This window comes from Canis lupus, chromosome 16 (genome assembly GCF_048164855.1).
Source record: "Canis lupus baileyi chromosome 16, mCanLup2.hap1, whole genome shotgun sequence".
In the NCBI taxonomy this organism is placed as follows: Eukaryota; Metazoa; Chordata; class Mammalia; order Carnivora; family Canidae; genus Canis; species Canis lupus.
In genome coordinates, this window is record NC_132853.1 from 615,720 (window position 1) to 626,238 (window position 10,519).

A 10,519-nucleotide genomic window follows, 5' to 3' on the forward strand; every position below is an offset into this window, starting at 1 on the left:
GGACAAGACGCGGACGGGGCGGTGGTGGCGGTGGTGGTGGTGATGGTGGTGATGGGCTGTGGTAGGATCAGCTGCCGTCGGCGGCGCACTCGCACCAGGGCGAGTCTTCCGATGCCAACAAGACTAGGAGACTCCGCGGGGCGGAAACAGGCCTGACAGGTGAGGCGGCTTGCTCCAGGTCGCACGGCCGGGCGGCAGGGCGGGGTGGTACCTGGGGCAGGTGGGCGCTCCGAGGTGCAGGCGCAGGCGCAGGTGCAGGTGCAGGTGCAGGTGCCCCTCCCCCCCCCCGCCCCCCGAGCCACGCGCCGCGCCGCGCCCGGCCGGGCCTCACCTCTTTCCACCGGAGCTGGCGGATGCTGATCTTCAGCGCGCCCAGGGAGGTCCTGGCCTTGGAGCTGTCCACGGTGACCGGCCGCGGGGGGCGCAACTCGTCCGCCGGGTTCCCCGAGCTCCGCCCGCAGCCCCGGCCCTTGCCCGCGGCCTCCCGGTGCAGGCGGAGGCCCCGCGCCCGGGCGGGCTGCGGCGGGGGCGGGACGGCGCTGGCATCGCCCTCCCGGGCCGCGCGGGGCCTCCCCGGGGCGCGCTCCTCCCGCGGCTCCTCGGGCGCCTCCCGCTCCGGCTCCCCCGCGGCGCCCGCGTCCAGGCCGACCCGCTCCGCCTCCCGCCCGGCCGCCGGCTCCCGGTCGCCGCTGCCCCGCCGCATGGCGCTCAGGGCCGCCGCCGCCGCCGCCCCGACCCGCCGCCACGCGCCGCCGCGGCCACGCGCTCCCCGGCCCTGCCCGTCGCCATGACCGCTCGGGCTCCGGCTGACCGGGCGGCCGCCGCCGCGGGACGGGGCCCGCGAAGGGACAATCGCCGCCGGAGCCGCGGCGACTCCCTGGGCGACGGCGCCCACGTGGCCAGGCCTGTCACAGAGGCGGCGGCGGCCATCTTGGAAGAGGGCGGAAGCCCTGGCGCTCCGAGGGCGCAGAGCTGGGCGGGGCCGGAGCGGAGCTGCGGGGCTGCGGGGCTGCGGGGCTGCGGGGCACGAGCGTGTCACCCCTGTGGGCTCCTGCGCGCCGCGCCGGGGGACGGCGGGCGACGGACACGAACCTCTCAGCAACAGGCTCACGTCCCCGGCCCCCATCAGCGGTCGTGGGGACAACTCCAGGCTGCACGAGCTCCAGATTTTGACCTTTTTTAGGTGTGCAGCTCGATGGAATTAAGTGCATTCACATCACCGTGCACAAACCATCCCCAACATGCGGGTCTGGAACCGTTTTCATCTTCTCAAATTGAAACTCTGCATCCACTAAACCATGTCTCTCTCCCCATCCTCCCTCCGCCTGCTCCTGGCAACCACCATTCTACTGTCCCTATGCACTTAACTCCTCCAGGGACCTCATTACATGCAACTGGGATGGTGCAACCTTTGTCCCTCTGCGTCTAGCTGATTTCACCAGCATAGTGCCGTCACCACTCATCCACGCGGTAGCAGATCCCAGAAGGGCATTCCTTTTTAAGATCGAATGATGGTTTGCTGCACGAATCTAGCACACTGTCTCTACCCCACTCATCTGTCAGTGGACATTCGGATTGCTTCCACCTGTTGGTTGTTGAGAATAATGCTGCAGTGAGCAAGGGTGCACAAATACCTTTTCAGGTAGGTCCCTGGTTTCATTTCTTTTGGGCCGCAATATATATATTTTTAAAGAGTATTTATTCATGAGAGACTCCGAGAGGGAGGCAGAGACACAGGCAGAGGGAGAAGCAGGCTCCATGCAGGGAGCCCGATGCGGGACTCGATCCCGGGACCCTGAGATCACGACCTGAGCCAAAGGCAGATGCTCAACCCCTGAGCCCCCCAGGGGCCAATCCAAGGAGAGGGTTCTCCCCTCTCACCTTTGGGAGTCACATTTGTTTGTTTAGGGGAATGCAGTTGGGAAAGTGTAACAGCACCCCCAGACTGAAGACAGTAACTGCAACAGCTCACAGGTGGCCCCTTTTTCGTCACTCGTCTCCCCTGGTCTCTTGTTTCTTTCTTTTGGCCCAAGGGTGCCCTGCTTCAATAAACTGCCTTGAAATGTACCAGTCATAAACCCAAGAGGGCCAAACGTCCTTTTAGCAGCAGAGGGCGCTCCCATCTCTCTCTGGAAGCCACCGTGTTTACTTCAGTGTTTTAAGTGTAGTCATGCGACTGCCGGTACCTGAGTTAATTGGCACAAATAACTTATTTAGAATGCAGGCTCTTGAACCCCAACCCCAGAGATTTTGATGCAGAATATCTGGGCGGGACTGGGAGTCTGTATGTTAAATTAGTTCCTCTGCTGACTCTAAGGCACCTAGTGTCAAGAACCACTTATCTAGTCTGTCTCAAGGCCTCTAGAGATCCTTGGAGCTGTCCGTGGTACCAAAGAGAAGCCCCCACCCCACCCCACCCATCTCTGCACCAACCTACTCGCCCCACTAAATCCTGTCTCTCCTCTATCCCTGGTCTTATCGAGGGTTACTGCCTTTATTCAGTCATCCCTGCTTGAAAGTTGCAAGGTCTTAACTTATTACTCTCCCTGGCCTCCTAAAAGCCCATCTCCAAGTCTTAAGAGGTTTTACACAGGGATGCCTGGTTGGCTCAGTGGTTTAGCACCTGCCTTTGGCCCAGGGTGTGATCCTGGAGTCCTGGGATCGAGTCCCACATCGGGCTCCCCGCATGGAGCCTGCTTCTCCCTCTGCCTGTGTCTCTGCCTCTCCCTCTCTCAGTGTCTCTCATGAATAAGTAAATAAAATCTTTTTTTAAAAAAGAGGTTTTACACAGAAATGTCTCTCTCATCTTTTCTCCCTTGTCCATCTTTATTATCATTGTTCCAGTTCAGGCCATCAGCCTGGACCATTGCACCAGCCCCCTCCTGGGCCGCCCTACATCAGACCCCACTTGGATGTCTCCCTCTTGGATAAGCCTTCCTCGGTGCCAAGCGGAAATAGTTACATTCTCTGCCTTCTACTGACATACATGATAACCCTCGATCATGGTCTGCCTGCACTGTGTAGAAATCATCTTAGCCTCCTCCATAAGTCTGGGAAGGACCATGTCTGATCTGATTCATCTCCATATGGCATTTCCAGGGGCTAGAACAAAGAGGTCCTCAGAAAGTAATGTGAATGATAATTTAATAGTCCTTTTCCACTTCATTTGCCAAATCTGGAAATGCCATTCCAGATTCATATTCATTTGGCCTTGCATCTCAAAACTCTGTGTCAGGGCCTTTGCACATGTCCTTCCTGCTGCCTAAAGCACTCTTTCTCTAGAACTCTGTCCACTTTTCCTTCAGCATTTAGTGTAAATGATACATCTATGGAGGTACCTCTGATTTCTCAATCTAAATCAGACCTCCTTAGAGGAAATAATGATGCAAGAGAGAAAAACAGGAGGAATCACAAGGCAGTGCACAGTTAAGTGCCAAATAAGACAAGGAGTAAAAAAATTACTTAGGAGTTCAAGGAATAGAGAATTTACTGTGAACTGGAAAGCCAGATAAGACTTCCTCTGAGAGACGGAATATAAACTGAGTCTCCAAGATAAACTAAGAGGCAGGTAGAAAGTAGGGGCATGGACATTCTGGAGGCTGTGGACAGGGCTGCCATGTGCAATCCTGCAGGTGACCCAAGAGGCCTCAGAAGGGCTGAACTCCACCTTGATCTCTGCCCACTAACCCTCAGCCATTGAGACTTTGTCCACCGGAAGGCGGCACCTTTATCAATTGGTTCAAAGGCTCCCAGGGCTTGTGGAGGTCCTATCCTGAGAAAGAGGTGAAGAAAAAGGCATAGTGCAAGTAGATTTAAGAAGGGGATAATCACAAGTCCTTTTGGGGAGCAGGGAGCAGACTGCACTGGTTGAAACAAACATCTTAGAGGAAGGGAAATGAGGAAACAAGGCTCATTTGATTTCATTGCCAGGCCTTTGAACATGTCAGTAAGTTCTGACTCCTCAGGAAGCTTGAAGAGCTTATGGAAAATCCAAACCCAAATGGGGCTCCTCAAAGAGAAGCCTCAGTTACAGCTGCTGAGGAGCAAACAATGGGTTAGAATCAGGGACTCAAACAACTTCTCAAAAACATAAAAATGCGTACAAAAGTAGATCCCTCCCTTAGTCGTCTCCTTTTCCTTCACAGCACTCATCACAGTGTACAGTGGGAGTCCAGTTCACTTGTTTCTCTGTCGTGGTCTGTCATGCCAGCCAGAGTCCAAGTGCCAGAAGCAAGGTGTGTGCTGTCCTTGTTGACCACCGTATATCCCAGTGCCTGCCAGAACTGTTTTTTGAATGAACGAACAGAAAAAGAAAACTCAGATATTCAACAATAAGGAAATAGTTGCACAGACGGTAGAAGATACTGCCGATGACAGCTTTAGCCGCTTGGAAAATGTTGATGATGTAACAGTAAGCAGACTGGTGCATTGCAATTACAATGCTGAAAAACTGTCCTGCTTAAATGGGGCCTGGAAGAATATAGAGACAAATGAGAACAGCTGTGGTGCTAGAGGCACGAGATCTTGGTTGAATTTGCCTCTCAATTTGGGCAAACTGGGTCAACCTTGGGGGTCTTCATATCTTTAGACCGAGAAATCCATCCAATTTCTAAATACTTCTGCTACAAATCAGAAAGGCAGACTTAAGCTTGCCGTGGTTATGTGTTACCAGGAAACCTCTCTGCTCCAGGCACCGTCCTAAGCATTTTACATACGTCATGTCATGTAATCTTCACAACAGCCCTGGGATATGTCCCGTTATTAATCACATTTTACAGATAGACAAAGAAGTTATTATTCAGAGGAGTCACTTGCCCAAGTCACACAGCTAGTAAAGGGCTCAAACTCAGCATGATGTGACACCAGCACCCAGCTCCAAGCACCCACACTCATCGCCACACCAGGACCTTGTGCACGAAAATACTCAACCTATGGAAAAGAAGGGGGAAAAAAGAGAGACAAGCCAAAAGACAGACACTTAACTATAGAGAACAAACAGATGGTACCAGAGGGAAGGTAAGGAGGGGGAGGCGGGTGAAGTAGGTGAAAGGGATTCAGAGGATACTTATCATGATGAGCACTGAGAAATGTATGGAACTATTGAATCACCGTATTGTACACCTGGAACTAATATAAGACTCTATGTTAATTATATTGGAATTAAAATTTTTTTAATTTTTAAATAAAAACTGAAAAAATTTAAAAATAAAAGCTAAAAACATACTCAACACGTTATACATAACTGAGCCCATATGTATGTCTATGTGTTTATGTATAAATATATATACATGCTAATCCTCAGCTATGTGAAAATTATATTCAGGGAAAAACACTGGAAGCCAATATGTCAATATATTAATAGTGGTTGTTCTGGATGGTAGAATTAGAGTGACTGACTTTCTTCTTTCTTCTTTTCTATATTTTCTTTTTTGTTGTTGTTAAATACACTCCATGCCCAGCATGCAGCCCAAATGCAGGGCTTGAACTCACAACCCTGGGATCAAGAATCGGACGCTTAACCCACCGAGCCACTCAGGTGCCCTTATTCTTTTCTATATTTTACAAATTTTCTGCAGTGAAAATTGCATTGCTTTGATTACTGGAAAAATATAATTTTTAAATTTGAAAAATGTCCTTTGATTGTTCTGTCATTTTTACAGCAAGTCCATTTCGGAGGAAAGACGCAGGAAGGAACAGTTCAAGGAAGAGGGCTAGGAGATCGCAGTTTCCGTCCTGTTAGTATCAAAGAGCACCACCAGGTGGCTCCTGTGGCCCAGTTTTTCCCAGAGGCTGGAGCTGCATGAGGCCTGGGGAAGGTCTGCAGCAAGGAGCATCTGAGCAAAACGTCACAGTAGAGTCCCGTCTGGCTCTATTTGCAAGCACACTTTTGCACCTCGTGGCTTTTGCAAGTGTTGCTGTCTCTGCCTGGTGCATCCTCCTCTACACCCCATTGACCCACCATCTGGTCAGTGCGCTGTGTATCCTCACAGCTCAGACCCAAAATCTCCTCCTCCTCTTAGATCAGATGATAGAACACCCAGGAGCTCCAGGGGTCCTGGAATAGCGAGTGATCAATCGTGATGAGTGAGCAGAAAACTCCGTGTAGAGTTCTGGGGTAACTGTTTCTGAAATAAGTGGTTTCTTTTTGAATAACGATACTAGCCATTGTTCACAGTGCACCTGTGTATGAGCCAAGACATCAGTCTTCTGCTCTTGAACTAGACCTTCCACCATCAACTCTCTTGGGGCTCTAGTTTGCCAACTGCAGATCTTGGGTTGGGTCTTGTCAGCTTCCATAATCACATGAGCCAATTCTTTATAATCTATTGGTGCTTTTTCTATGCATCTATACAGTAATATGCATCCAGAAAGTTCTATGGATTTCCACAAACTGAACATATGCATGTAACCAACAACCAAATCCAGATTCAGAACATCCCCAGCACCCCGGAAGCGCCCCCATATGTCTCTTTCAATCATCTTCCACCCACCCCAGGGTAACCACTTTCCTGACTTCTAATGAAATGGATCAGATTTGTCTAAAATATAGTAAATTTTAGCTGACTTCGAGTTTTAAATAAATTCAAGCCATACATGATCCACTTGGTGCAGAGAGGATCAGTATGGGGAATAAGGGAGAGTGGGGCAAAGTCCACAGGCACTGGGGCTCCGATTCATGGCAGGGCCTAGAAAACTTTGTGTGATGTCTATCAGATGAGCCCCCCTTCCCACCCCTGGCCACCTTACCTTCACGCTGTGAGTAGGAGTGGGGAGGCAGGGTTCTGGAGGACCTGAGGAGGGAGGCTGGCAGAGAGCATAGCTGGAGGAAAGCCCCAGAGTGGTGACCTCAGAACGCAAGGAGCAATGGGGTGCTGGTGGGGGTGGTAAAGACATGGGAAGGTTGGCAGGGCAGTGTCAAAACAGTCTTCTTCCCATAGTCGTGGGGATCGCTGGGAGGCTTTCAAGCAGAAGACTGACAGGGTCAGATTTCTATTTCAGAAAGAACGCTCTGAGCACTGAGAAGTAGAAATAACGAGCATGTACTGAGCTGGACACTGGTCCAAGCCCTTGACTTGCGTTATCAAGCTCAGTGTTCGCAGCAACCGAGGAAGTAGCCTTAGGATCCGCCATTTACACATCAGCCTTCAGCACGCAAGAAGAGCGCCCACATTCCTGCGACCGAAGGGGCAGAGCCCACTGTGGCTCAGAGCCCGACCCTTAACCATACTCTGCCTTAGAAGGGGTGCGGGGAACAGGGCCGGAAGTAGAAAGACTGGGGAGGAGTCTACTGCAGTTAAGCAGCCGGAGGTGATACGGTGGGGGACTGTGGGGAGAGGTGCGAGGACTAGGGATCTTCCTGCTGCTTAGGCCACAGCAGTCTCCCTTCCCCTGGGCCCCAAACGCTTGCCCTGGACTTCATCGCACCAGCCTCACTCTGGGGGTCCCGGAGAACCCCAGCCTTCTCCTCCCTCACCATCACTAAAGATTCATCCTTTTAATACTTTTCACTCATCCAAGAAAGAAACTGGGGAGAGAGCAGGGCAGTGAGCCTGGGGTCTCACAACTCGGGTGTCTGCACTGGGGATCCTGACCCTCTGTGGGAGCCTTGGGGACCCCGGCCGCCTCTAGTTATCATCCCAAGGTTGGACGGGGCTGATCCCAGCTGTCTCCAGCCTCTTTCCCTTCTAGGCCTCTTCCTCCAGGCATCCCTCTTCCCTGTCTTCAACGGCTAGGGAAACCTCTTTTGAAAAGGGCTGCCAGGTGCCGGTGGGCAGCTGCCCCTGGTGGGCAGACCATCAGCAGGGGGAAGATGGCTCCAGGGAGAAAATGAAGCTGCAGAAGGAGGCCTGACTTGTCTGCCTCAAGAAAGAGAGAGGGAAGGAGGGAGAGAGGGAGACAGGAAGGAAACTAACATTTGCTTAGCAGTTCCAATACCGGCACAAATCTCCATGGTACAGATTATAGGGTTCTATAGAGCAAGCGTCAGCAAACTTCTGTAAAGGGCCATGTGGCATGGAGTCTAGGCTTTGCAGGCTTCCTCTGCCCTTGTAGTAAGAGAACAGCCCTAGACAATATGTAAATGAGTGGACTAGCAGGGCTGGGTGCCAATAGAACATTATTTACAAAAACAGGCAGAAAAGATGATCACCATCATTGGTCATCAGGGAAATGCAATCCAGAATCACAATTAGAGACTATTTCAGACCCACTAAGATAGCTGTAATAAAAAAAAAAAAGAAAGAAAAAGAAAAAAAATAAAATAAAAAAAAAGACAGGTAAGGTTAGTGAGGATGTGCAGAAACTAGAACCCTCATACACATGGTTCAATGTAAGCCGGTGTGGCTGCTTTGGAAAATGATAGGGCAGGTCCTCAAATGGCGATGAACACAGAGGTACCATGTGACCCAGCAATTCCACACCCAGGTGCACCCTCAAGAAAAATGAAAGCAAAAACCTGTAAGAGTGCAAATGGCAGCGCTATCCAGAGTAGTCCATCAACCAATACATGGGTAAATACAATGTGGCATCATCCGTTTAATGGGACACTTTGTCAATAAAAAAAGAATGAAGAAATACAAAATATATGAAATGTCTCAGAAAATAATGACATTAATCTCCAGGAACTACTGTAAACGGGCTCTATCATAATGAAGGGGTAAAGCAAGAAAGAGAAAGGCATGAGATTCACCAAGATTTGTAGCAAAAAGGAAAAATTTTAAAAAAGGAATTAAAGGGCAGCCCAGGTGGCTCAGTGGTTTAGCGTTGCCTTTGGCCTAGGATGTGATCCTGGAGACCTGGGATCGAGTCCCACGTCAGGCTCGCTGCATGGAGCCTGCTTCCTCCCTCTGCCTGTGTCAGTGCCTCTCTCTCTCTCTCTCTGTCTCTCATGAATAAATAAATAAAATATTTTAAAAGAATCTTAAAAAAAATAAAATAAAAAGGAATTAAGTACTGACCCATGAGCCTTGAAAACATTATTCTAAGTGGGAGAAGCCAAATGTGTGTTTATGTTTCCATTCATATGTAATGTCCAGAGGAGGCCAATCTCTGAAGAGAAATTGTGGTTACTGAAGGCTGAGAGGGTTAGAGAGCGTGGAGGCTGAGGGGCAAGAGATGCAGGATTTGGGGGAGAATTTTTAGGATGATGAAAGTTGATGGTGGTGGGGAATGCACAGATCGGAATAAAACAAACTAGTGAATTACACACTTTAAAAATATGGATTGTATGGTATATGTCACATTGCAATAAAAATGTTAAAATAGTGAGCCAGATTCTTCCCACCAGCCATAGTTTGGCGATTTCAGTTATAAAATAGAGTGGTCAGGGTGTCTGGGTGGCTCAGTTGGTTAGGCATCTGCTTTGGCTCAGGTCTTGGTCTCGGGGTCCTGGGATCGAGCCCCTCATGGGGCTCACTGAGGAGTCTGCTTCTCCCTCTCCCGTTGCTCCTCGGCCCCCACCCCCTCTCTCTCAAATGAATAAGAAAATGGTTAAAAAAAAATAGAGTAGTCAGACTGAGTTGGAATTTTTGCTTTTTGTGTGACCTCAGGCAAGTTTGGTAACTTCTCTGTTCTCTACTGTCCTCAACTGAAAAGTAGGGTGATGATAATAGTACCTATATCAGAGTGTTGTAAAAATTAAGTGAGTTGAAATATGTAGAATGCCTACACATAAGGTATCTGTTGATGTTGATGATTATCCCGGTCCCCAGTTTAGAAGTGAAGAGACGGAGGCTGAGCCAGAGGGAGGCTCTCACCCAGGTCACACAGTAAATAAGTGACAGAGCAGGAGCTCAAGGTTCCACATGTCCCGTGCTGAGTCCATGTTCTTTCCATTCTACTATTCCCTCATGCTGTCTCCTACTGATAGTCCAAGCTCACCAGGGGGCCCTGGCCTGGCCCTCCACCCCATGGCCTTCCGTTTGTCCTGTGCCAAGTGGGGACATTGGCCTGGATGCTCCTGAAGAACTTCAAAGAGCTGAATGTATGACATCTTACAAATTGGTGAAGAAGATAGAGTGGACATGGCAGGACTTGGGGTCCAGGCTCCATGCACCGTGTATACCTGTGCCATCAGCATTAAGCCCAGAGGCTGGATTTCCCACTTCCCTTGCTGGACTTCTATGCCAGCCCCCACGAGAAGAGGAGATGCATGATGCTCTACTTACAGATGATACATTAACAGCCAGGCTTGGGAAGCAGTAAGCTGTGAGTCATGTAAAGGCAAAACAACACTGTCCTGAGCTCCCCGAGTGCTCTGTGGAAGCAGAGAATAAATACCTAACTTCAAATGACTTTTCTTAAAAGGTCAAAAGAAATTGAAATTTTTGTCTTTTGGAAAGCTGTCAGGGTTTAAAAGCAATCATCTGGATGCAATCAAGAGAGATGCCTCACCTGGGTCAAGAAGTGGGGGCTGCTGGGGCATCTCAGTGGAGTTGTGCTAGGAAAACACCCAACACTACATAAAGTTCACGTGTAACCCAACTTTGAAAGCAGTGTCAAAGAAAGATGAGAGGAGGGA

The 10,519-nt window shown here is 50.1% G+C and overlaps 1 protein-coding gene and 1 long non-coding RNA gene across 6 annotated transcripts in view; one reads left to right on the top strand and one right to left on the bottom strand.

The window, feature by feature from the left end:
• The window catches only part of TTLL11 (tubulin tyrosine ligase like 11), a 244,872-nt gene extending 244,016 nt beyond the window's left edge, over positions 1-856 (bottom strand). For 2 of the 3 annotated variants that reach the window (XM_072777781.1, XM_072777780.1), the window contains exon 1: positions 332-856. In XM_072777781.1, coding sequence (XP_072633882.1) covers positions 332-703 — 372 coding nt within the window. In that variant the 5' untranslated portion in view covers positions 704-856. The remainder of the gene's footprint in view (positions 1-331) is intronic. The other variant, XM_072777783.1, reaches the window with a different exon arrangement.
• On the top strand, positions 41-8,956 carry LOC140605669 (uncharacterized). 3 transcript variants are annotated; one of them, XR_012008243.1, is made up of 4 exons: positions 41-159; positions 1,377-1,642; positions 4,146-5,536; positions 5,661-8,956. It is a non-coding gene; the product is annotated as an uncharacterized lncRNA (long non-coding RNA). The 3 variants fall into 3 exon arrangements; XR_012008244.1 differs by lacking the exon at positions 41-159 and having other exon boundaries at positions 1,017-1,642; positions 4,146-5,016; positions 5,460-5,536; XR_012008242.1 differs by lacking the exon at positions 41-159 and having other exon boundaries at positions 1,017-1,642.
• The last annotated feature ends 1,563 nt before the right edge of the window (positions 8,957-10,519 follow it).